Raw genomic sequence first — 27,247 nt, forward strand, 5'->3', positions numbered from 1 at the left:
CCATAATAAACTCTTACAGGTGGTCAACTGATTTTCCTCAAGGGTGCTGAGACAATTCAATGCAGGCAAGAGTAGTCTTTTTAACATACGAGGCTACACTTGGAACGCCCACTTGCCAGAGAATGAAGTTACTGCTTGCATTCACTGTATATCCCTGTTAAGCTTCCAGTGGATCATAGATCTAAATGTAGGAGCCAAAGCTAGAACTCTTAGGAGTGAAGATAGAACTGTATCTTTGTGATGTTGGGTTAGGCAATGCTTTCTTAGGTATGACCCCTCAAGGACAAGAGGCGAAAGATAAATATATATATAGCTCATATTTCATCAAACTTAAAACTCAGAAGATAATTTAAGACATTTTGGGTTCCACCCACCCCTAGAGATAACTACTATTCACACTTTTGGCTGTGCTTCATAAATATTTTGTGTGTGTGTTTGTGTGATCATACAATATTATATCTTTTGTAGCATGCATAGTTTACAGGGTTGAAGCATCTACCATTTTAATGGCTGTGTAGTATTCTATCACATGCATCCCATGCCAATTCATTACGTGATTTCCCAGTTTTATATGTCATTTATTTCTATATTTTGCTTTTATATTGTAATTGCAGACGCTGTGGGTAGCCTTGAATAAATGACATTTTAACAATTTTTATTAATATATTAGGATGATTTCCCACCAGCACCACTTCTCTGTGAAGATTTAGGATTTTGATTCATATGATGAAAGGCTTACTTTTATTTTTTTTATTTTATTATGAAACAAATTAAATATAAACACAATGGGAGAAAATAGTATGATAGACCTCCACTTACCCATCCCCACGGCTCACTCATTTCTATTGTCTAGATGTAATTTGACCTCTGAAAGGAATATATTCAAACATTGTATGCCTGTCTCTCTCTTTTTTTTTTTCTGCTTATTTTTGAGAGAGAGAGAGGGAGAGACAGAGAGAGAAAGAGAATATGAATGGGAGAGGGTCAGAGAGAGAGGAAGACAGAGGATCCTAAACAGGCTCTGTAATGTAGGGCTTGAACTCAGGAACTGAACCGTGAGATCATGACCCGAGCCAAAGTCGGATGCTTATATGATTGAGCCACCCAGGAACCCCTGCGTGCCTGTTTTTCACAGAGTACTTCCCCCTTGCTGTGCTTACTTAGAACCTATTATATGCTGGTTCCTGTATTGTTGTTTATATAGCAGATTTTCTCTTTAATTTCTTACATCTCCTGAAGGGCTATTTTGATGTTACAGGTGAAGAAGTGGTTCAACTAAGATGCACAGATAAAATTAGATTTTAGACTCTGAGATCCATCCTGGGTGACCAGTTTGCCCGGTATGGTCCCGGTTTCAGCTCTGAAAGTCCTATATCCCAGGAAGCCCCCTGGGTCCCCGCAGCCCACTCCCAGTCCAAGCCCTTCCCCTGCAGAGTGGCTTAGGATGTGACATTGCAGGAGATCCCTTTTCCAGCTGCTGGATCTTGAAGACAGTGAAAGATTGGTTGTTCCCGTCAGGGCATGGGATATCCTTGGTTTTAGAGTGTTTATGTCCGCATAACGGTGATATTTTATCTTGCAGATCCCTTCATGTGCTTGTGTGCAATGCGGGGGCTTTTGCTCTCCCCTGGAGCCTCACCAAAGACGGCCTGGAGACCACCTTCCAGGTGAATCACCTGGGACACTTCTACCTTGTCCAACTCCTTCAGGATGTCTTGTGCCGCTCAGCTCCTGCCCGAGTAGTTGTGGTCTCCTCAGAATCCCATAGGTGGGTTAGAACCTGATATGTTTGGGTTTTTTTTTTTTTTAAAGGTTTGTTTGTTTGTTTGATTATGAATGAGAGAGAGCACAACAGCGGGGGAGGAGCATAGAGAGAGGGGTACAGAGGACCTGAAGCAGGCTCCTCACTGACAGCAGCAAGCCCGCCACGGGGCTCGAACTCAGGAACCGAGAGATGGTGACCTGAGCCAAAGTCCGATGCTGAACTGACTGAGCAGCCCAGGTGCCCCAGAATCTGCTGTTTTGTTCCCATGGCCCCTTCCTTGTGCCAGCCAGTGTCCCCCCAAGGCTCTCTTCCTGAAAGTAATTTTCAGTAACGCCACTCAGGTGTATTCAACCTGGCTTCCTTAATTTTTTGAGGTCTTTCTGTTTTGGAGATTGTGGAGGGGGGTGACATGGGGGTTTTGTCTCCAGCAATGTAGATGGTTTTCACAACTCTACTTCAAGCCCCTCATTGATTTTGCTTCGAGATGGGATAATAATTGATTAAATCTGAATGCCTGACCTTTATTGATTTGTCATTCAACAACTTCAACACCTCACCAGGAAGAATGTGCAGTTATTCCAGCAGGAGAAACAATGCAATTAAAGACCACGAGATGAAATCCAATTGTTTTATAATGAGAAATTAGGGAATTCAATGCAGACATTAGCTGTGTAATTGTAGAAAGGGAAGTACTGTAGTTAGAACATATTAGAAATCTGGCCATGCCTCTTTTGGTTAAAATTTCAATTAAAACATCAGATGGCACTTCTCTTCCGTTACCATTAGGAGAATATCCAATTGACTAAAAAGGCGTTTGAAAATTTCATCCTATTTTCAGCGTATTTGTTTCTAGAGTTGGATGAACAACTATTTGTCTAAAGAGAGGTGATCGAAGAAGACAAAGGACTCGCCGGGTGAGGCTAGATTTAATGTGTGGGGTGGGGGAGATTTTCCTGGTGTGGTCAGAAGCATTCACTCTTAGCAAAGAAGCTGGGAAAAAAAAAATAGTGTGCAGGGGCCTATTTTTTCCCCCTTCTTCTCCGTCTTAAGTCCTGAAATGTTTTAGTGACCCAGAATGAAGCTTATTTTTTTAATCACGCTTCCATAAAATGTAACCCCTGGGAAGAGAGAGACCAGCCAAGGGTTAGCCTGAACCCTTTATCACTCCCAAACACAGGGGCTTATAGTAGAAGTGACATACTGCAGATAGATTTACTTTTACCATTTTACATTTATGAGGGCTGAAATGAAAGGAAAATGCCCGTAATAATCCTCCCCCGTGTTAAAAGACACGAAACATCTAGTAATTAGGTGGTAACAAAATCTGGACATCCTTATCTTTGCAAATCACACCAGGTTCATGGAAAAAAAAAAAAAAAAGTGGAGTGGCCCTGCTCAGGAGTGGGGGCCGGCGCGGGAGCGCGAGCTCCAGAAATAAATCTGCCAGTCCCAATCATTTGCCAGATGTGGAGGGCACCACGGGATATGTTTAAATGAGCTGGTATTTAATGGGAGATTATGTTGAATTGTAGCTTCTTGCTTCGCTTTGTAAATCTGTATCTCAAATGGTATTTCATGTGCTGCCTTTGTTCTCTCCTTGACTTCAGCGTAATTCGAGCCTACCTTGGAGATCTGAATCTTAATTTCATTTAACAGAGGAATTGGAAGGAAGGGCCTTGGTCTCCTGAATTAGACCCAGTTTAGTTTAGAGACGAGGACTTCCTGAAATGTGTTATCAGGCCCTGTCCTGTCTGGTGATTGGCCCTAGTTTTCTGCTTTCTGGTCATTCTTTGCACATGTTAAGGGGTATTTTTGTGTGTTTTGTGTGTTTTGTGCGCGCGCGCGCGCGTGTGTGTGTGTGTGTGTGTGTGTTTTACAAAATGCTAATTCCCCCAAGCTGGTTTGTTTATTACACTTGCATGGCCTCCTGTGGTGCCCTAGAGGTGGTGTGAATACTGGGTGCATAGTCCTGGGAAAGCACTCACTCACTGCTCAAGGACCAGAGCCTTAAACCATGTTGTAAAATGGAAGTGTTGATATCTAATTACCTCCATAAACCTTGGCGGAATCTCTTCGTTGGAGTCAAGACCCCCTGTTAGGGGAAAAATAAAGTCCTATGTTTGCAGAAAATATTATACCAGACTGCCCCCAGGCAAAATATTTATTAGCCTCCCCGTGTCTTCACTGTATTTTAGTTACTTATCTGGAGTCTGAGAGAGTGAATGCAGTTTCTGCATACCTAAAATACATCATATGAAAAGGAGAACTCGACTTCCTTGCTGTGAAAAATTTTCAGATAACAATTAAAATGGAACGAAAGAGCGGAGGGCTGGCTGAACAACTGTGAATGGCTGCAGCTGCACTGAGGGCCAAGTTGCTGCGTGCGCACTCACACACACACACACACACACACACGTACACAGCTTCAGAGGCAAATTCTGTCCTATTCTTTGAACATACTAGCTTTTGTCTACATAGAATCCAGCCTAATTATTTTTGGTAATGTAAAAATCCTCCATTAAAAAAAATAAGGGAGCAGTATATATGGAAATACAAGACAGAGGTCCCCTCAAACAACAAATGTTGATGCCCAGAGAGCAAAATGGTCACATTTTGCTGTATTGGAAGGAGGATAATTCTATTAAGACATTATTGTGTGGCTTTGTCAATTCTTCAAGTTGAAAATAGAGTCGGCAGCATTTGAAGGGTTGTTTTACTGCCTCTTGAGCGGAGAGGTGAACGCAGTCATTTTTCAGGAAGCCCGCCCTGGCTCAGAGGGGTCCCAAGGCTTTCCCCCCTTCCTGCTTTCCAGAGGACTGTCAATACAAGCTAATCAGACCTGAAAAATGGGTTTGCTGCCCAGGAGATCAGCAGGGCAGGAAATTGGGGATCTGCTCATGGATGGGGGCTGCTTGTAAAGGGTGGGCCTCCTGTTTCCTAGCTGTGCTTCTCCAACCTGAGAAGCTCCTTCAACTTGGTTCCACCTAATTTCCCATCATAGTGGGTTTCTTTGGTGTGTTTGTTTGTTTGTTTGTTTTTGTTTGTTTGTGGGTTTTTTTTTTTTTTTTTTTTGCCTTGTTTCTAGATTAAGGACTAGCAATGAATGCCTTTCCCACCTCTTAGGAGTTTAACTGACCTAGTGCTCCCCACATGAAAGACTTCCGTGTTGTCCTTAAAAACCAAAGCAGGGAATTCATTCTAAACTGTAGGAGTGCCACCTGCAAATATTGATGAGGGATATAGAGAACCCAAAGGTAATGCTAAATTTTGCCTTTGGAGCAAGGCTCAAAGGAAGCTTGGCACTTAGTTTGGAATTCTGAACCCAGGATCGAACTTTAATTCTCTAATCCTGTATTTAGTCCCTGCTATGTGTTGGCCACTGCAGTAGGCGTAAATACGCTTACTGTCTGCCTTCCAAGAATTCACAGTTCATTGGGGGAGCCAGGTGAGCAAATGGCCTGCACTCCGGCATGGTAAGGACAGAGGCACACAGGACACAGCACACAGTACCCAGCATACAGATAAAATGCAAAGATGGCATGACTTGCTTTGTTACTGATGTTGGCAGGGAGGTGCGTGGGGCCATTGAATACTAGGAATATCACCGCCTGGGTCCTGGCGAGTGGGCACCTCATTTCTGTGGAAACAAGTGTTTCAATCTGCTTTGCATGGCTTCTTTCAATCTGTCCCCCATTGCCACCCAAGAAATCATTGTGACAACAAGCAGTGAAAGAGCTAGTTAGGTAGAGCCTCCTGGAAGAAATGGCACTCATGCTGGGTTAGGCTAAACACAGATGCCAAGACTGGTTTCCTGCAAAGGTGATGGAAAAAGAGTGGAGAGTAAGAGAAGGATGGTATTTTCGTCCCATACCATGTAGATGTGGTCTGGATCCTTGATACTATTTTCTGCACAGAGTAGGTAGAATCTCTAAGACATGGCCCATACATCGGATCACTGAGCTGTCGACAGTCTTTTTCTGTAATACCTTATTACTACGTTGGATTAAAGTTCAGAAATAATAGAACTTCCCTGCATAAATGCATTTTAATTCAATATGCTAGCTTAACTGTAATGGAAAGAAAAAAAAATAAATGTGAAACAAAATAGCAAGTTTCTTAACTTGAGAAGGACTACAAGGAGGATAAGTAATCAGATGTGCGTGTCCATGCGTCGGTCACCTCCATTGGGATACTCACAAATGCGGACCATTAACAGGTGTGGCACTGCAGACTGAAATACTCCTGGCATGGAATCAAGCGTCACCTCCCCCCAAAACCCATGAAATCTGAAAGTGCATTCATTCTTCATATACGTGGCTGTAGGACTACTGTCTTGGAAACGCAGTGGATGTCAAAACTGTGCATATATGAAAAACACAGCCAGGCTGTAGGCTCAGATAATTATACACGGGCTTTTCATCTGCATGAATGTCCAGTGGGACCATCTTCATGGAGCAAGACTCCGTCTGCATTGCAGGACGTCTACCATCCCCGGCCCCTGCCGGCAGTCATTATAACAATCAGAAAAAGGCCCCCATAAATTTTCAAATTTCCCGCTAAGTTCCAGTGCTTTTGATGATTAAGCTCGCAAGTCTGGGCACTTCCTGTGGTTTGGGGACTTGGAAACAGGCAGCCAACAATTAGTTTCAAGGTCTTGTTGTTGCATCCGTGATAACATTTCTGGCCATCAGCCTTGTTGATGACTTTAGAGTGGCGATATCATTTAACACTAGAAATTGGATGTCACTGACTGAGTCCTGGAGAAGGGCTATTTCATTTCCATGAAAATATGAATTTCACCTGTCCCTGGGTTGCTTTTACCTTCCTTGTAGCTCACTCTGAACTGCTAATATCCAGGAACAACCAGATTATTCCATGATTTTCATTTTACCTTTTGCTTTTGTTTCTATAGCCAGCACCCAGAGTACTCTCCTTATATTTCCTTATTACTTGGTGCAAATGCTCAGAGTTAATTTAATGAAGGAAACTATGAGGAGTCTTTAACAAGGATGAGATCAACCTCCAGAAAATTCCTTTTGTTATGATCCTTTTTTTCTTTTAGGGCAGTCACTACTTTGCTGTTACTCAAAAGAAAGAAAGAGAGAGAGAGAGAGAGAAAGAAAAAAGAAAAGAAAAGAAAAGAAACAAACAGCTGGTGTTTAATGACTCCGTCAGACCCAATTATAAAACATCAACTACTTACTTTGATTTGTGTATTTCTATGCCATGGGTATACTTAAAAACAGTAGAGTCTGCCAGAACTCATTCTGGCTTTGTTTACATTTATCTTTTAAACGTATAAGGCTGTTGATGGCACCTCACCAAGGTTATAACCCCTTTATAATCATTAATTTTTAATCTGGAAAAGAGTCTTGGGGGCAGCAAGACTCATCTATATTTACTTGGAGGATCAAATGAAAATATACAGGACTCAAGCGTTGGCTAAAATAACCCAGGAAAGCCCCGTCAAAGGTTAGAATGTGATATCTTTCTGCTTCCAAAAGCTGTAGCCCTTTATTTAAGATGCTTTTCCATTTAATTTAATTATCCTTGAACTTCCTTTTGAAGGTTTTGAAAAATACACGTTGGAAGCAGGGGGAGTTGAGTGTGTTAAGATTGCCCCATTTCCGAGTTTGGGCCCTTATGTAGTCTGTCTTTGGATGCTGTTGTTTTATTGTGTCCAGTCACTATTGTCCATTTCTAAGGGAGACTTTGTTTCTACATTTGCCCAGTTGGGTTTTCAGTTGCCTCTGTGGTGGTGTCCTCAGACTTGAATAAAAATAAAACGCTATTATTATCAGGAGTCAGAGATTGGCTGCTTCATGTCATACTTCCTATCTTTTTTTGTTTTGTGTCGTTTAGATTCACAGATATTAACGATTCCTCGGGCAAACTGGACTTCAGCCGCCTTTCTCCATCTAAAAATGACTACTGGGCCATGCTGGCTTACAACCGGTCTAAGCTGTGCAACATTCTCTTCTCCAACGAGCTCCACCGCCGCCTCTCCCCGCGTGGGGTGACGTCGAACGCCGTGCACCCTGGAAACATGTTGTATTCGTCCATTCATCGTAACTGGTGGGTGTACACGCTGCTGTTTACGTTGGCCAGGCCTTTCACCAAGTCCATGGTAAGTGAATGGCTTCTGTCGCCGCCACAGACACCTTCAGTGCGCTCTTAACGGACACACGCGTGTTCTTCAGCTTCTCTCCTGCGGTAGTGCCGAGTCTGGTCTTGACAGCCACGTCCTCGGGCCTGTTAAAGCCATCAGTCAGGGCTCTCGAACACATTTCAGTTGACTTAGATTATAGCTGTTTCTCTAAAGGCGTCTTGGAGGGCTGGATAGAAAACGTGGTTTTTCCAGTATTGCGTTAAGGGTGGCTTGAAGTCTTGGTGGAGATGCTTTGCTTTCTTTTGATGCTGTTTTTTTTTTTTTTTTTTAATTGCTGTTATTCAGAAGGCATAGTACTTGAAAACCGTGTTTTGTGTCAGTAGGTGAAAAACATGGGTTTGTGACTGTTGAATTATCAGCCGAAGTGATTCCTTTGTTTCAGTTGGGAATCTATATTTGATGTTCTAAATTCTTCTTTTAATGGATGTGAACCTCACCTGGAAAACTTTTTGTCGGTCCCAAGTGCCTTTTATTCTTTACTTCCCCAAAGGTGAGTCCTTTTGGATGAATCACACTTCTGTGGTTAAATTCGGAAGCGTTCACAAAGGTAAATAGGAAGTTTTTACATTTTCGATGGTCGTATAACCTCTGTATCTAGAAACTTCTTCCATGAAAACGTTTTAACAGGAAGTCTTTTAAATGAGCAATGCACATTTTACACAGTATATTTGGTATGGTGTTTTTTTTCTAAGCCACGGGCCTTTAAAAACGCTTGAAATTAGTGCATGCAAATACTATTCCAGTTAACAGACTTAACCTCTAATCCTCAGAAAGGTCCAAACACGTTTTGGCTTCTGAGAGTATCACAAGGTGAATTCATTATCCTGGGAAAATGATCATGTGGCCTCTGAATAGTCTGCCTTCTTCTCCAGCAGCCATTCGCACTTAACCGTGGGTCAGATACCCAACCACTCTGAGCCTGATTCCTCACACTTAAAATAGCAATACGGGTTGTTGTGGGGATTGACCCTAATGGGTATGACATTTATAACATTGGGTATGGAATTTCTCTGGTGACTTTTATCTGACTGTGCACTGTGGTAGCCACCTGCCATATGTGGTTCTGGAGCCCTGGGAAAGTGGCTAAATACAACCGAGAGGCTGAATTTTTCATTGGATTTTACCTTAATTGATTTAGATTTACATAGCTGCAAGATTGGAAAGCATGATTAAATAATGTGCCTAGATAGTAGGTATGTAGTATTCCTGCTATGATGGTTGTTGTTATTGTTTATATCACCTCTGGAGAGGATTATTTTCCGAAGTGTCATTGTTTGTGTTGCATATAAAGATTACAGAACTAAAGGAGTCCGTAGACCGGAGTCTGCTGGTGGTAGTTGGGTGGACCTCTGTCTCTGTCCCTAGAGGCCCAAGGAGGAGGCAATTGGCACAGTGGGAAGGGTGTCCAGATGAAGAGAGCCTGGCCTCCGACACGTACATCTGGTCTCCCAGGAGCCATAGTAGAATGAACTTTCCATGTTCTGGGCCCCCAGTCACTGAAAAACAGCATCTTTTCTATGCCATGATGCACTTTTTTGGATAAGCATATAGATGATAAAGACTATGAAATATGTATGTAGGTTTAGATTTTTAGGACATTCTTTTTTCTAATCGTGTTTTGATATCTTTAGGTGTCCGGTGGTATTCTTGGCCATCAGAGTTCTCTGGCTAGGTTTATAAAGACGTGGAATGGGAATGAATTTGTCAGAGTCACAGACAGTTGCTTCTTCACAACATAGACATTTAGGACTGTGTGTATGTGGACTGTGGGTGTGTGTGGACTGTGTGTATGCGGGAGAGATATCAGCGTGATGGGGCTATGTCACTGGCAGGACAGACCAGGCTCACTGGAAAGGTCACCTTGTGTTTTATCCTCCAGTACGTGGCTTGACGCTACTTCCATCATGAGAAGACATTTGTTTTGTGGATGCGGAGTGTCCTTCTCCCTTTTTTAACACACATTTATTTTTGGACATAAGCCACATAGTCGCATCCCCATTGTCACCCCCTGTGAAAGCTGGATTCCTCAATGCCCACGAAGAAGCTTAGCATAAATGCAACGTCCTCATCGCCAGGGGGCCGTTTGTGCTGCACTGATGTGTCTGCGTGTCATTCCAACAGTGTCTCCTTTTGACATGAGTGTTGCTGGGGTACCCATCGCATTGCCCAAGGTCACGGAATGGAGAAGCACAGCCCACCCTTGTGCTCGGAAGCCCTACCTTTGCTTCTCCACTGTAGCTGGCTCCCTTAAGTATTAAACAGCAGTATTCTAATATCAACGTCCCTTTTTTATTTGCTGTGACTTGCTGTGACTACGGCGATTTTAGTTACAGTAATTAGGTCACCCTTCATGGAGTCAGGCTATTTTAAGTGCCTCTTTAAGGAATATTGTTGCAGATCAGTAATTTTACAATTGGATGTTCTTGTGCAACTTTATTAAATGTAATCTGTCTTTTAAATGTTGCCCTTTTACAGTTATACATTTCTAATTGTTGCTGTAAATGCATTATCACTTTGAAATTAATTAATTTTTCCATTTTGGCTGCCTGCAGTATAATAATCACTAATGAGAAACTCATAGGGATTAATCTCAGCACAGCGACCCCTACTGGTAAGGCTGTGTCTTTGGCACCGCGTCCCCTTGAGGTCTGGAGGGTAGGACAAGTGTTTGAGGAGTCTGTGGGGGAAGCCTTTGTTTCCTTTCCCTCCAACTTGTGTAAAAATAAAAATAATTCATACCAATGGGAATAGGATTTTTTTTAAGTAATCTTTACACCCATTGTGGGGCTTGAACTCACAACCCCCAAATCAGGAATCACATGCTCTTCCTATTGAACAAGCCAGGCGTCCGGCGAATAGGATTGTTGTAAAATATTGTTTAAAAAATATGCAGGACTCTAGTTCCTCTTGAAACATCTTAAAGTTTGGTGGGAGCTTTTTGATAATGAAGTCACATCCACCATGGCTATGTTATACATTATTTTCTTGTCTCCCTAGCTGTCTTTTATGCAATTAACATACTCTAAAATTGTATCTTGCATATGTGTGCATGAATATATACTGTAAGGATATATAAAGTGCTCATACCTTGGTATTTCTCCAAGGAACTTAATTCACAAAACCAGGCTTATTGTATTATTGGGTGATAGAAGAGATTTCCAATTTTGGCTATTGGCAATCGTTGCCACTTGGTGACTTTAGACTCCTGCTGTGCCCTCAGGTAGGATGTGACTTTGCACCTTAGTCCAGACCCTGTGATGCTTTAATTCCTCACAACGGTTCCACACAATGCTAGAATGATTATCCTCCCCGGTAGTCAAGGAACACAGAGAACTCACCCACATTGCCTTGAGACCCTCCACCGGCTCCTCCCAAGTACATTTGCCTTGTCTGATGCACCACAGCGTCCCCACTGTGTAGATCTCCTCGTGCCGTTATTGTTTCCTTTTTAAAATGCTTGAGAGTACCTTCATGAACTTAACTCTCGGCCTTTTCCTTTTTTTTTTTTTTTTTTTTTTTTTTTTTGCTTTTTCTTTTTCTTTTTTTGCCCCACGTAAACTTTCAGTTCTGGTAAACAACGCGTTAGCTCGAGTTCCTAGGTCCAAGCCAGCCCTTTGCAGATCGGTATGTAAATTTGAAGCTGAGCTCTGTCACGTGCCTCTGAGGGTGTTTTGAGTGACCAAATATTTATGTTGGCAGGTAACGGTAGAAAGAATATCATGTGTTAGGGTAGCAGGAGCTTAGCAGATGTTTTAGGGAGCTGCGTTTTCAAATCATTTTACATTAAAAAATGGCTCGAGTTTGTCGAACTTCTGGAATGATTGAGTTACGTTTCCTGTGGCCGTGTAGAGGCAGTCATTGGGCTGAGTTTTAACAGATGTGCGGCCACCCCGCTAATGGATGGATCTGCACCACCGGTCCTGTTGCAAAGTTATAAATTATAACTAGAAAAAGCACAAGATGCCATTCTTCTAACCTTCGCGAAAGCCAAGCTGGGTAATTCTGCCCTTGAACGACCCGCCGCAGGGTGATTTATAGTTGTATAATTTAAAACATAATGAAGGAGATAATAGATGTTGATTTGTTCTTTAAATTAGTGTTTTAGAAAAATACTTCTCTTCCCCCCCCCCCCCCACTTTTAAATACCTGCAGCTGACTACACTCCAGATATTATCAAGGACAAAGCCCCGTTCGAATCTTTACCCATGCATTGGAGGAGAAGGCAAGGGCCTTTTCCTGGGCTGGGAGGAGGAGATAGAGTTTTCAAAGTAGAAATTTCAGAATATTCCTCACTAATGTAAATGCTGGGGGACTCCCGAGTGAGGGTTGAGTTCTCTGGCTGCTTTGCCTTTGCCAGTCCAGATATGTTAGAAAACTAGACTCCTACGACCCTGCCGTGACTGGGCCGCACTTGACCTTTCCTGCAGAACCCCACAGGAGGACCTGTTGGCAGTGCTCTTCCTGCTGAGGTCACATGGCCGCTATCTCACACGTTCTGCTCGTTTTCCAGGATTATCATTGGCATTGGTTTTATTAGTCACCTCTGATTCCGTCCAGAGCTTGAAAGTGAACAGTGTTTGCTCAAGGTACAGCCCAAGGGATATGGTAGAGCGAAAAAGAGCAAAGCATTTAGAACCATTAGGACTATATTCAAAACTCAACGTTCTAACCTCATGTGATTATATAACTTTGAAATGATGCATCCTTTGTGAGGTTCATATTCTACATCAGTGTTCATGTTTTGGGATGTGAGTTAATACTGCCCAATTAAAAATCTTTGGAATAATATTGGTTTGTTTTTCACATGTATCCAGAAATCCAGGGGCTGTTAGGGGTGTGTTTGGCTACTTTTAGGCAGCTTCTTTGTGCTTGTGTTAGCGTTTCCCTCATGCTTATAAGATGGCTGCAGTAGCAGCAACCATGGCATCCTACATGATGAGGTCTGAAAGCAGAATGGGAGGGATGGGGCCCCTCCTTGAATACCTCCCTTCTTTATCAAGGAAGAGAACATTCCATCTCAGAGCATTCCATCTCAGAACTGTCTTCTGTAGCACTTTGCTTCAGCTCCCACTGGCCAGGATTCAGAGTCGCTTGTCCATAGCCATGGTACAAGGGAGGCTGGGAAAGTGCATTTCTGGCATTTTGTGTCTCTAGGATTGGAGGTGAGATTGGTGGCAGAGAAAATGGATGGCACGATGGCTTTTGAGCAGGCTCTGGTGAATAAGTGTGCCTATAGTTTTTCTCATCTGTCAGGTGGGAATCCTGTCTTTCTTAGGGGGTCACTGTGAAAGCACGTGAGAATTGAATGAAAGGAGCATGGCCTTGTCTGGTCCCCTTCTATGTGGCGAGCTTTACCTCAATCTCATTAGAGCTCATTCTCCTTCCTTCTCAAGGATGCTGAAGCATACTTCCTTTAGTCTAAAACCCTCCCTTTCCTCCAGGTGTAGTTACTTTCTACTCGTCCTTCAAAGCTCAATCCAAACATCACAGCCCAAGGAAGCATTAGATCAGAATGTGGTCAAGACTCCCTTTCTGTGCCCTCCTAAGGGCTGGTTCTCAGAATACTGTCTGACACGCAGTAGTCCTCCGTAAACATGTGCCCAATGAACGAATGAAGGACGCCCAGAAATTCTCCTACAGATCACTGGAAACAAACACAATTTAGAAAAACAATCTGTGCTGTTCTGTGTTTAATGCCTTTCTCTCCCTCTCTTGAAAGTGCTGTTTTTGCATTCACACCACTGTATCCCTGGTCCATAAAGTAAATGCTCAGTAAATATTTGTAAATGAATAAATGAAAGACGATTAGGTGCTTAATGAATGACAGTCATTAAGGCATTCCTTATCATTACTCTATCTGAGGAGGGCAGAGCACCGCAGTTCACAATGTGCAGATAGAGAAGCGGATGAGGCTAGGGGGCCCGGCCTGCATCCCACAGCTAGTACGCAGGAGAGCTGGGACCAGAACCCAGGCCTCCCAGCCTCCCGGCCAAGTGCCGGATAAGGGGTCTTCCAAAGGGGTGTGTGTGGAGGGAAATCCTAAGGAGAGAACCGGAAGGCGTGGGGAAGAGGCTGTAAAGCTGGGTGAGACCCTGGCTCTCCCTCCCACCTTACCTCTTGGGCACATTTTCTAAGCTGATTGAGATTCGTGAACTGGAACGTTCGACCTACCTCAGGGGTTCTTGTTGAGAATCGAAGGAGCTTAGGAATATGCTGCACCTAGAATGTGCTCGATGCTCAACAAACACTAAGTGTTACAACTGACACGCATTGAGAATTGATGAGCAGTACGACACAGCACACAGAATACGCTAGATGCTCAATAAATATTTATTACTGTTGTTATCATCATGTCTTTGGGCGAGTGACGGGTCTCTTCCCTTCCCCTCGAGTCGATGTCTGTCCTCCCAATGACGGCTCTGGGTCTGTTCCTGAAGGTCTCATACCCCCGCGAGCACTGAGCACAGAAACACCACCCACCAGCCTGAGGAACACGCAGAATGACCGCCGGGACCTGACGGGTTTCCGTGGTGCGTATCGCAAGCCCTCCTGGCTGCCTGTTTGAAGCCACCAACTGCACACTTAGCTTTGAGGGAAGATCAGCCCTTGCTTGTTGAAGACAAAGACAAGGGAAATACGCGTGGCTCTGTGAGGCCACAGCCTCTCTTCCTGGCATCTTCTCCGCCTGGCTTTTCAGCGTTTCAAGTCTGGTTAGGCCTTTGTTCCCGAATGAGCACTCTGGGGGGGGGGGGGGGCGGGGGGGAGTGACGATCTGGCCTTAATATGTGTGACAAATTATTTAATGAACATTTAGCCAAGATTTGAAATTCCCCTAGTTTTATCTTCCTCGCCTCCCTTTCTTCTGCACCCCTGCCGGCGTTTTGGTAACGCGTGGCCTCATCCCCGCTGCCTCGCTAGCTCTTTCATTGCTTTTAAGTCCGTGGTGCCGCCTTTGATCCTCCCCTCTCGGTTTCCTTTTCTCCAATTTCATGCTTTTTTCCAGCGGGTTTTGGCTGGAGTGCAGTGTAGACGTCGGAGGCCAGCACGATGAGACAGACGCCAGGAGCTTGCGTGGCCCCGTGACAGCACTTCTGCCACGTGTCCTCTGTGGACGTTGATGTCTGTGTCACTCCCCAGACGCGCTGATCGTTCCTTGGGAGGTGGGCGGCTCATGTGTGTTTTTGGCAGCAAGAAAAAGAACTCACATCCCGTGTTCTGAGTTGTAGAGAAACTGAAACCCACGCCCGCCCCCGCCCCTTCTTGAGACACTAAGAAAATCAGTTCCGGTGGTCGTGTCACATGCAAAGGTACTCGGGGCCAGGCTCCAGGCTCTGGGTCTTACATCTTTATGTGCCTTGTCTCACTTAATGCCATCTTAGAGTTTGCTGTCATCAAACAATCGTGTGTCTCTGAGCACATCATTTGCCCTCTCTGTGCCTCAGTTGTGTCATCTGTAAAATGAGTCAGTTGACCAGATTAGTCAAATTAGTCCCATGGCTTGTGTGGTTTACGGATTTTAGAGAATGGGTATAATCTGAAAGGAAGTAAGAAAGGGATACTAATGTAGGTTCGTACCTTTTTATCCCGAAAACATGAAAAACAAACCCACCACCATTGACTTTCAGCACCGTTTTTTAAGGAATGGGTATTTTAACGCCAAAAAGTATAAACAGGACCCGATTGTGGACCCAAAAGCAGACCTCGCAGTGGACGACGTTTGACTTCAGGAAAACTCCTGATGGTGTCACTGCTGTGTTGTTCTTGAAAGTCCTGGGCCTGCCCTTGGGAATGACCGGCCCAGAAGACCCCACAGGTCCAGACTCGCGGGAAAGCCAACTGCGTCTCACTTCATTGTCATGAACCCGAGGTGAGACCATCAGAAACGCGGACCTACCTAGACTCCCCAGAGCTGAGTAAAGCACAGTGCAGGGACGCGAGGTTTGAATCTGGGTATAAGCTGACCTAGTGTAAGTGATCTTTTTCCCCCCACAAGCACCTGTTGCAGCCTGTGCACTTTTATAAATATGACACCCCATCTTCTTCCGTCCCGGTTTCTGTGGGTTTGGAACCCGGGGCCTGGCTTCCGGGTCGGCTGCCAGACCACACTTCCTGGGTGAGCCAGATTGAAACCGTCTCAAGGCTCAGCTGGAGAGGGGTCCACTTCCAGGGTCCCGTGCTGGTTCGCAGGATTCAGCTCCCTGTGGCCCAGTAGACTGGGGACTCTCTGGTTCCTCCCTGGCCATTCGCTGGATGCCTCTTTGTCCCTTCCTTGCTGCCCAGGCCTCCCCACCGTGGCAGCTTGTTTCATCAGAGCGCGGAAGCCGAGGAGGAAACAGTCTGTCAGCGTGATGAAGTCCCGGTCCTTCGCAACCTTACCACAGAAGTGACACCTCACTACTTTTGCCCGTTCTGTTTGTTAGAAGCAAGTCCCTGGGTGGGACCCGCATTCACAGAGAGAGGATTTCACCGTAGCGTGGAGACCGGGAGGCAGGGAGCTCTGTGAGGCTGTCACACTTTACGAGTCCAGTTTCGTTGGTTTTTTCCAGTGCCTTTTGGTGACAGATTTGCTTCCAGGCTTCGATATTTCCTGGCCTTGCGCCATGGCAGTCCTTACTGACACGCTTCTGTCTGCCTTGCTGTTCTGCTCGGGTCCTTTCTACGTTCTTGTCTTCTTCCCTCTTTCTGGGCCGCAAGAGGTACCAGATGCCCCCACTTTGTTTTTTCTATATTTATGCATTTCTGCCTCACGGTGGGAGATAAGATTTAGTCTTTTAATAAGAGAGCTTATGGAAAAAATAAAGAAACGTGTGGATTATGTTTCCGAAAGTCAAGTATTTATTTTCTTGCTTCTTTAGTAGAGGGGGCCATGTTAATCGATGGCCCAAATTTTCTTCCTAAAGAAACGTGTGTTGCCGAGTTTTGATTCAAGTTTCAAAAATTGGCCACAGAATTTGAACTTTTTTTTTTTTTAAAGTCATAAAGCTAGATAAAATTCAGCAATCATTTCAAAGTCCACGTAGAATATTATTCTTGTTGCAGTCTATGTATAGTCTCTAGGATTTGTTGTTTCGGTTTTGGGGTTTATTATTATTATTTTTTTCAGCAGCAATGTAAGGGGAAGAAACACTTTCATTTTGCTGTTTTCAGAAAATATTGTAGAGATTGATATTGAATGTGTTCATGTTATAAAACCTCTCCTTTAGAAAGTATAATAAGTAAAATATCTTAGTAATATACTAATATTCCCCTGTGAAATATCATGCTTTTTTTCTCTTTTTTTTTACTGAGATGGGGCTTTTGTTTCGCCACATACTGCCTTCTACACCGCTTGAGACATTTCATCTCCAAGTTTCATAGGATGGGGTCTCTTTAATCATTTACATTTTGAAAAAAAAAAAAGAAAGTGAAATATTCTTTAAGAAGCCAAAGTAATCCACGGGAATGTATGGTGTTTGTTCAGCTGGATATGTTATTTATTTGAAGTACTGAGAGAAATCTCTTCTGACTGCTCAAAAAAGGGAAGAATAAACAGTAAGAGTGTCCAAGTAATCTGAGCTAGAAGGTCCCTCCTTTCACAGAAAAGTTATAAAAAGTATATTCGCCAGATCCAAAAAAAATACTGTATATCAACTACTGAGACCTGCACAATGTTTTCTTAGTATTCTCACTCTTCAGAAGAAAGAAAAAAAAAAAAAACAACTGTAAAATCTGGGAACTTAATTTTTTTTTTTTTTTTGATATTTTAATATTCCTCGGCAGGTGAATACAATAAGTCTGTTTTTCCTTCTTAGAGCGTAGCATCTCCTGTTGGCTTTTGGGTGTGTTATGTGTCACTTGTGTCTTTGTTGACTGTCTATAACCATAAATGACCACGTAATGAAATTTGTGGGCCTAACATCTCAGCATTAACTCTGAGTACATGTCCTATAAAGAAGGCATTAAGAAGATGTTTAAAAGAAAAAAAAAATTACAACGTATTTCAAAAGAATTAGATTCTGGAATGTATCCAGTCATGAAAATAATATAGATTTCTTCTGTCTTCGTGCACTCTGTTAAAACCATTAAGAATGAGCCGGCATATTCCTTGTGGATGAAATATAGGGGAACATACCAAATTGCTATATCCCAGACCCAGAAGGGCCTGTTCTCTGTAGCGGTTTGCTTTCCTCTTAAGCTTGCGTGCCACATCTTCCAGTGTCATTTTGTCTCACTGCCAGACTCAAGGCTCTGTCGGAGTCATATTTGAACCCGGAGTGGAGGTCTTTCTCATCCAGTGCAAAAAAAAGCTTGCCTTTGCCCTGTGCACCACTGACACGCTGCCTTGTTAAGTCTCTAACGTTAAGATTTGAAATGTATTCTTTGTATTTGAGAGACTGGCTGTGAGTTTTCCCTGGCTAAGTGTCTGCTCTGTGAATCTAGAGGAAAAAAAACCTAATAACCACAAAACCACTGCTCTGATTGATCAGGACTCACCTGTTCTAAGCACCTCCCATGTGTCCACTCATTTATTTCCTGCCATTCGCTACCAGCCATATAAGGTGTGTAGGACCTGAGAAGAGCGTGTTCATCTATTTTGTGGAAGAGAAACGCATCGCAATGTAAGCACAAAGGCCACGCCTTTGACGTTGAAGACGCAGGGCTCTGAGCTTCAGCCCTTCCTTGTAGTGGGCAAATCACAAGACCTCTCTGGACCTCAGGTTTTCTTTTTCTCTTTGGAATGGAGAAAATCGTTCCCACGTCTTTGGGTTGTTTGTGGATTAAGTCATCACTCGACCCTGGGGCATAGAGTAGACCCTCAAGAAATACTGGTTTTCTTGTGTCCTACCTGTTAATGTGAACTTTCTTGGGGTTTACTGATTTCTGAGGACACACAAGAAGCTACTGTCAGGGATGTTGTCTCTTATTTGACCCCAAAGCACGTGAAGCTGTACCACACTGCATGTTAGGAATGCCCTTGAACTCTGAATCCCAAGGAGAGCCCCTGAGCACCTACCGTTCTCTCTTCTGCTTGGTAATGAAATTGTAGCGTATTGCTGGAGCTGCTCATCCAATTCTGTGCCTTTTCAAGCCATGTTTATGCTAATGGTGAGCGTATCAACTTCCTCTGGTTTTTAGTGGCTCTACATTTTGTTCCTCTTGTTCTGTGCCTTTTCTTTCTTTGGGTCACCTTAAATCCGTTTTTGGAAGCAGATCAACTATGAATTACTAAAGTGATGTAGATTGAAGTACAGGCATATCACATTAAATCTGTTAATAATACAAGGCCAAAAGCACTTCATCTTGGTCTGCACTTTGGGGCATATTTCTGAATTGTCCACATTCAACAGAAGAGATGATGCAACACCCTTTGACCAAACAGAACTTAAAAAAATTTTTTTTTTAATGTTTATTTATTTTTGAGAGAGAGAGAGAGAGAGAGAGAGAGAGACAGACAGACAGAACGTGAGCAGGGGAGTGGCAGAGGGAGAGGGAGACACAGAATCGGAAGCAGGCTCCAGGCTCCGAGGTGTCAGCACAGAGCCTGAAGTGGGGCTCGAACTCATCAACCGTGAGACCATGACCCGAGCCGAAGTTGGACACTTAAACCCACTGTGCCACCCAGGAGCCCCAACAAAATGTATCTTTTAATAAAACCATCCTGCATTTGGAATTTGGGGGGAGCTTTCGCTTTTATTTCCACTTTTTTTTTTTCCTCATACGATTTATATGATGCTAGATATTGTTTTCTGTCAAGGAGTATACCAGCTGCCCAGATGGCAAGACTTCTAGTCACATATGTGTGTGTCTAGTCACACATGTGTGTGTACACACATGTATATGCATGCAATCACAGTTCTTCAAGGACCTGATATACATTTACTTCTTCTTTCGTCTTTTTCTTTCTATTTCTTGATTATTCTCTTTCTCCTATGCCCATTATTATTTTTCAGCCAGCTGTTCTTATCTTAAATATCTTTGTGAAAAATGTATTTATCTCATATTCAGTTCGTTCAGGATGGTTTCTAAAAACAACAAAAGCTAGTTATCAATCACAGTATATGTGGACATTTGTAGACACTAAGTACTCAACAAATGGGTTCATTATATCATGCAGAGAGCCACGTACACTTAGAAAATCTGCTTGGGGGCAGGGGGAGATAAAACCAACTATTTCAGCCTGCTCTTTTGATCCTGAGACTTTTTCTTTAACTCCGTATTTATGAATAAAACATTTTAATCAGAATTGTATTAACAATGCCGATTTTTTTTTTCCCATGACAGTGTAATACAGGATAAATTCCATTAAGTCAATTAAATACCTTGATCAACTTTTTAAACTTGATACAGATACTTAAGGTGTTGCTTTAAAAAATTTTTTTATTTTACTAAACTCCTTTTCACCAGGACCTTTCCCCACACCCCTAGATACATTGTACAGCGAAGATGTCATCATATGCTTTTTGCACACGCTGAGTTTTACAGCTTTTGTCTCATGAGATTTTTGGGTCGGGTATTCCCACCAAACCACACTTTTAGATCAGGCACATCTCAGTCTCACCACGTGCAGTTTTTTTTTTTTTTAATTTTTTTTTTCAACGTTTATTTATTTTTGGGACAGAGAGAGACAGAGCATGAACGGGGGAGGGGCAGAGAGAGAGGGAGACACAGAATCGGAAACAGGCTCCAGGCTCTGAGCCATCAGCCCAGAGCCCGACGCGGGGCTCGAACTCACGGACCGCGAGATCGTGACCTGGCTGAAGTCGGAAGCTTAACCGACTGCGCCACCCAGGCGCCCCTGCAGTTTTTTTTTTTAATGAGTCTTTGTGATGGTTAGTTCATCCAGAAGTATATGTTATTGATTTCATAAACGACTGGTATTCATTTCTCAGCTAATACCTAAGAAATTCCTCTGCAAGTCTGTTCCGACATTCTAGGGTTTCTCAGTTATCCGGGATTGGTCTCTGAGGCTGTTGCTTTTTGTTTCTTTTACGAACTTCCAAACATTTGGATGATTTTGAAACGCTTGCCCTTACTGTGTGGTGGCCAGGCAGGTTGTAAAGGATGGGTCAACATGTGCTGTTGGTGCTCCAGAACATTGTCTTTCAAACCTGTTTTGTTTTGTTTTGTTTTGTTTTGTTTTAATGTTTATTTTTGAGAGAGAGAGACAGAGACAGAGAGACATAGAGACAGAGAGAGGGCGAGTGGCAGAGAGACAGAGAGAGAGGGAGACAGAGAATCTGAAGCAGGCTTCAGGTTCTGAGCTGTCAGCACAGAGCCCGATGCGGGTCTCAAACTCACAGACTGTGAGATCATGAGCTGACCCGAAATCAGATGCTTAACCAACTGAGCTACCCCAGAGCCCCTCAAACCTTTTTTGATTACCACGAAAGATTTTTATGTCACAACCCAGTGCATGTATCCCTACGTATATACGTGTGTGTGTATCTTTGTGTATTACATGCGTGTGTGTGCGCGTGCGTGTGTGTGTCTGAAACAAACATTTTATGGAACAGCTCTCTAACTGTGGGTGGTGTTGTCGGCTGTTTTCTTCTTGATTGTATTTCATTTTTAAAAGTGCTGATTGTGACCCAGTTTTACCACCCACTATATAGCAATCTGTCCTTTGAAAATTGCCACTCTAAAACTATTTGATCTTCTCCCATCTGACAAATGTTCATTGAGTGCCCTCCTGTGCTGCCGCAGGGGGGGAGAAAATGCAAAAGTGAGCAAGTCAGAATCCTTGGCCTGTGGGCGCTTCCGTTAAACAGGGCAGCGATATATGAAGAATGTTGGTGTGAGGAGACATGGGGACCACTGGACACACAGTGCTCTTCTCCTTTGGGGGCAGATGTAAGAGTAGCCAATAATGCGTAATGGAGACGACCTCTTTCTTTACCGAGACTTGAAGGATGTGTAGGAGGGGAAGCAGGTAGATAAAGAAAAGGGGAACGTTTCAGGTAGACTTTGCAGCAGTGGTAGGGCCAGCGCCACCTCTGGAGACAAATTTAAGGATGTGCCAAAAAAAAAACCCTCCGTGATCAAGATAAACAGTATTTTAATGCAATATTAAGAAAAGTCCAAATCAGTGCAAGAAGCTCACGGTGAATACAATTTCTAATTTTAAAGCAAAACAGGGTCAGTGTTATAGTAAAGGATTTGTGCTGAGTCATGCAGGAGGTGAAGGCCAAAAAGCAAAACAAAACAAATCAAAGGCCCCCCGAGGACCTGGTTGAAGATGTGGGATCTTATGATCTTGTGTTAATATTGACGATGATGGCGATAAGACTGTGATGATGAGGGGGATGATACGAAAATACCCTAACACTTATGGAGTGGTTGGTGTCTTCCAGGGCTAGTATATATACCTTATCTGTTTCTCACTGTGGGTCTTTGAGAATGGTGTCCCCTGTTGTTGTTGCTGAGGAAGCCGGGAAGGGTGAATACCCTGCTCAGGGCCACATAACAAAAAGCAGTAGAGTGGAGATTCGAGCTCTTTCCCGTGGACTCAGTTGCTCAAGCTCCAAATCCCTACCCCCGATGGCCTCTGCTGGCTCCAGGTTGTGTCTGGGCTTTAGAGAGGCCATTTTTATGGCAGTGAGAAAGTGAGTCGGGAAGAAGAGACTTTTGAGCCTAGAGACCAATAGATAGGTTGAAAGAATTGGCCTTTTGAAGGTTTTCTGAGCCTGTACAAAGGCAGTATCAGGGGCCAGGAGATAAAATTTTGCAGAAGCAAGAGAAACAACTTTCGATGTGTTAACCGAACATGGGAGATACGTGGCCAGGAAATACTTGGGGGAATATACACCTATGTGGGTGAATTTGTTGACACGCTCGCAGGTACATGCATGCATCAGTAAACAAGTAAAGGAAGATATCTGACATTTAAGTTTTGTTTAGTGCTTAACAAAATATTATCCTGTCTCTTCTTTTTTAAAACAGTGGCGTTATATTTTTGCCTCCGGGATATTGGGTACAGGTGATAGGATAGTATCGTGAACATAAGTATTTTTCCTTCAGGTAGGTGTGTTGTTTATCTCAATAAATAACTATGAGCACCATGAGTCTGTGGTGTCTCGGAAACATCTTGATCTATGTTTTTGGTGATGACACTTCACGAATGATGTAAGACAGGTTCTAAGAAAGGAATATTAAGAGTAGCCACACATGTCACTTCCATAACATGTATAAAAATTATCATGCCTCTTCATTATTTAAGTAGCTGTGGCCTTTCAGTGAACACCAGCATTAACAAACCATGTTAACGTGATTTAAAATATGTAATGAGATTTGCAATGCCATCTGATGACGGAGCTCTCAAATTAGCCCACTCAGCATTGACCGACCATCCTTATAAAGGGCCGTCTGCACTGTGAACAGAGATGATGCGCATCCTCTTGTGGGCTGGCAGCATTTCTACAAGCATTTTCTTAAGCGATGCCACCAGCAGGATGGTTTATTCAGTGTCAAAATGCCATGCCACACATGCCCATCCTCCGGTTTTATTCTGCCGCGCACGTAGGGGAGTTGGCGTATGTTCAGACTGACTGATAACGGTCTCTGCTAGTGTGTGTGTGTGTGCGCTTTCTTTTTCTTCATTTTGTTACCACTGTCCTCATTAAGGGCCTTTCCTTGGCCTTTTTTGGTTGTCTGATGACAGCTCTTCCACTGCAGAATTATCTGGGGTACACCAGGCTCTCCTGCAAATATGCCATCTTGCTGCTTGGAATAAAATGGCAGAAAGTTTTCTCTTTGAGTCCAGATTTGGTTCTTTCAAAGTAGTGACTAATTACAGGTCTTAGTGTCCAGAGCTGTACCGTGCAGATGTCACCTCATGTCCTGCACACTTGTCCTGAGCAGGCAAAGGTGAATTCGATCGAAGTTAGTGGATGGAAATAGAAAAAACTCTTTCTTCTTTTCTTTTCTCTTTCTTGCTTGCTTGCTTGCTTCTGCTTCTGCTTCTTTTTAATTCACAATTGCTTTTCCCCCCAATGCTAAGCTTTCTTTTGGGAATTCTTAATAGCCCTTCCTATAAGACTCTCTGGTTTGACAGCATTCATGAAGCTCACGGAAGGTATGTATAAGAGGAACGTGAACTTACCACTTTCCACTTTCTTGACTCTCCATGCTGGAGGTCGCAGGAAAGGGCCCCTTTTCTAGAAGAGGAAACTAAGGAGGCACCCCCACCCCCGCCCCTGTGAGAGGAAGGGAGCACAGCTTGCTCTGGTTGAAATTGGTCTGCAGACTATTTCAGTATTTCAGCTGATTGTTTTGTTTCATTTATATAGCATTGTTTGAGCTAAACGTTTATTTAGTTTATCTCACATATACAACATGTGTCTACTTAAATTATGTGCAGCATTTGAAAAATAAATAGAATATAAGTCACATAGTTTTTTGGCATTAAGACAAGAAAGAATCTGACCTTGAAAAGTGTACGTGTGTTTACATTTATATATGTGCACGTGCAGGAATACATGTCTAAACTCATCTGAGTACTGGAGGCTGCTGATAGGTGGCGCTATAATTCACTTGTATGTGGCATGGGGGACAAGCGATGGAACAATTAGTACATCCTTCTTGGGCCTGGGAGGGAAGAAAACAAACCTTTTATTTCTCACAGTTTTCATTCCCTGTGTCACCTCGGTATTTAATTGACTTCACTTACACGACTACTTGAAGTTTTCCCAGGCTAGTAGCTACTATTAATTATAACCTAGAGGGATAATGTTAGTAAACGAACGGAGGCCGGCAGATGACTTTGGAAGAACTGATCCACGAGCACCTGGCTTGGTAGGATGAAGTAAGTCTTTCTTTGGTAGTCTCAGGTGGCCACAGTCCTGCCACAACCTTGGCGATATGTAGGCCATGCCCGTTAGTTTAGAGATCAAGAAACTAGACCCTGAAATGTCAAGGGACTGTTTCAAGTTCAGGCCGAGGGAGCGTTTTCACTGTGCTATGAGATGCTCACCTATTTCCCATTTTAACGGACGTGGCATTTCCAGTATTTTCAATGATTGCATATTTCTTGCATAACTGGATATTTCAAAGTGGCCTAGGAGTTACGTGTTGTGTTATAAATACAGTTCGTTGGTCATCTGAATGAAAAGGGTATGATGACCCCAGATTTCATCTTTTGTCACGAGAAGCAACTTCTTTTTTTTCTTCCTCTTCTTCGTTTTCTCTTCTCTCTCACCATGAGGTCACGTGGTATATCTACCCTTCCACTTACGTGTGCTTTTCTTCCTATTTTCTTTAAAATCTGTGCTTGTGAGTATCTCTGGTGCATGGTTTAACTGTAAAATACCCAGTATCTGTTTGCTTTTTATGGGACAAAATTTACTTTTGCATTTCTGTATGCCATTATTATTTGCTGCTGCTGTTTGCCCGTGGATGTTCTTGGAAATCATCTTCTAGTTTAAATGCAGCTAAGTATTTACAAATAATGTCAGTGACTTGTTTGCATTCTCAATCAACCTAAAGGTCTCCTTTTTTTAAAGTTTATTATTATTTTCTTTTAATAGTCTCCATATCCAACATGGGGCTCAAACTCATAACCCCGAGATCAAGAGTCCCATGGTCTTCCATTTGAGCCAGCCAGAATCCCCCCGAAAACGCCTTCTTGATGTAACAAATGAAAAATTGCAAGATTAAACTTAAGAGTCCCAAGATATGGTACATGACAGAGTAGTGAATGCCTCTTTCCCAGACCGAATGGTCCCTGGTAGGGCTTATCTAAACCCATCTCAGAACGTCTCAGAATCATCTTTGATTAGCTTACCCTTATTTTGCCTTTCTTGTTAATTATTTGACCCATAATTTAGCTGCATGGAAACTTGGGTGTGGCTTGATGCCTATAGGTCCTCACTGTTCAGTTCTAGAAACGTTTTCATTTTGAAAGTCTTTGCCTCTCAGTTTCAGTAATGTCTGACGATTTAGGACAAAAATCCACCATTGCTATACCTCTAATTATGGTTGGTACTGAAGCTGCATGGGGATCTGTGCTGGGGGTGCAGGTGGTGAGGCCTGGAGTTTCATCAGTAGACTTGCATCATGCAAGACATTGGCCTGCATGCTATACATATATTTGTATGGACATTTACAGTCGGGGATATTCAGGAAAGCGAAATTTTTAAAAAGTTATTTTGAGAGATAGAGAAATACCTAATTGCTGCACTTTATGTAAATCTGAAGTAATTTCCTCCTAGAAAAGTACTAACTACACACTTTAGTTCTCTCTCCTCTGTCTCTGAATGAGTCAAGTGTGGTTGCTGCCTTAACTTGCTCAGCTGGAAACCGCTGGCTCCGAGGACTCTGGGCTCACGCGATGAGTTAAACACGGGGACCCCCGAGTATGGAACCGACGCAGAATATTCATAAAGCCAGGCCGCACGGTTTCCTAGGGAGGTAACCCTGCTGTGTTTCTCTAGTGTCCATAAAACCCAGTCCACACAGCAGCTCTGTCGGTGGGTGACGGGGATTTTGCTGATGGTTTTACAATCAGGGATAGTTTATTATTATTATTTTTAGGATATTTTAGTGCATGCTTTTATGCGTGGTATTAAACTATGGCATCTTCAGTGGGAACTGAACCGAGTGCCATCATTTCCCCGGATGTCACTCTGACCCTGTAACTTTGGCCTTTCGGCAGTCCCTTTGCGCATTCATTGTGGCATTTTGTATGAATTCATTCTTTTTACCTGGTGGACGGGGATGGGGTGAGGGGATGGGGTACGCTTGTAGCGAATGGAACCGAGGTTACAGATCATACAGGTGCCGTGTCAGTTATTAACCTGGGGAAGTGAAAGCCGCCTATAAATTCTCAAGGTAGCCTTCGAAGTCTTCGGTCTTTTAGAAGCTGGCTTGGGATGGAGGCAGTGAGTCACGATTATCATTTTCATGCTTTTCCGTAGGTTCTGGGTAAGCAGTTTGTAAACGTGCATCAAAATGCACCCTGTGAGCTTATAATAAGTCTCATTCTTCACATTCTTGAAGTGTGGGTGATGGTATTACATAAAGTCCATCTTGGAATACAGTGATTCCCAGAAAGTCCACATGGTTTTTCATTGCAGTCGTATTGAAATCTGCACCCATATTTTAGGACAGTCCTGTCTGTAGTGTTCTCATTTGAGCATCCTTTGGATTATTTTCAGGGTTACACGGTGGGGTAGAGAGAAGAAGCGTTTTGCTGAGTGCTAGGCAAGGGGTCAGGTATGTTTTATATGTCATTCCAATGACCTTACTTCCCACAGGAACCTAGCGAATTGTACATTATTATGCCCATTTTAGAGATGAGGAAATCGAGGCCTTGCCTGCATCGTGCAGCTTGCAAGGGA

The 27,247-nt window shown here is 43.2% G+C and overlaps 1 protein-coding gene across 2 annotated transcripts in view; it reads left to right on the plus strand.

The window, feature by feature from the left end:
* The window catches only part of WWOX (WW domain containing oxidoreductase), a 979,671-nt gene that overhangs the window by 291,645 nt on the left and 660,779 nt on the right, over window positions 1-27,247 (plus strand). The window contains exons 7-9 of one of the 2 annotated variants that reach the window (XM_045439818.1): window positions 1,583-1,768; window positions 7,628-7,892; window positions 10,056-17,363. In XM_045439818.1, the coding sequence (XP_045295774.1) occupies window positions 1,583-1,768; window positions 7,628-7,892; window positions 10,056-10,073 (469 nt within the window). In that variant the 3' untranslated portion in view covers window positions 10,074-17,363. Of the gene's footprint in view, window positions 1-1,582; window positions 1,769-7,627; window positions 7,893-10,055; window positions 17,364-27,247 lie in introns of those variants that run through there. The other variant, XM_045439817.1, reaches the window with a different exon arrangement.

The sequence above is a fragment of the Leopardus geoffroyi genome, chromosome E2, assembly GCF_018350155.1.
Source record: "Leopardus geoffroyi isolate Oge1 chromosome E2, O.geoffroyi_Oge1_pat1.0, whole genome shotgun sequence".
In the NCBI taxonomy this organism is placed as follows: Eukaryota; Metazoa; Chordata; class Mammalia; order Carnivora; family Felidae; genus Leopardus; species Leopardus geoffroyi.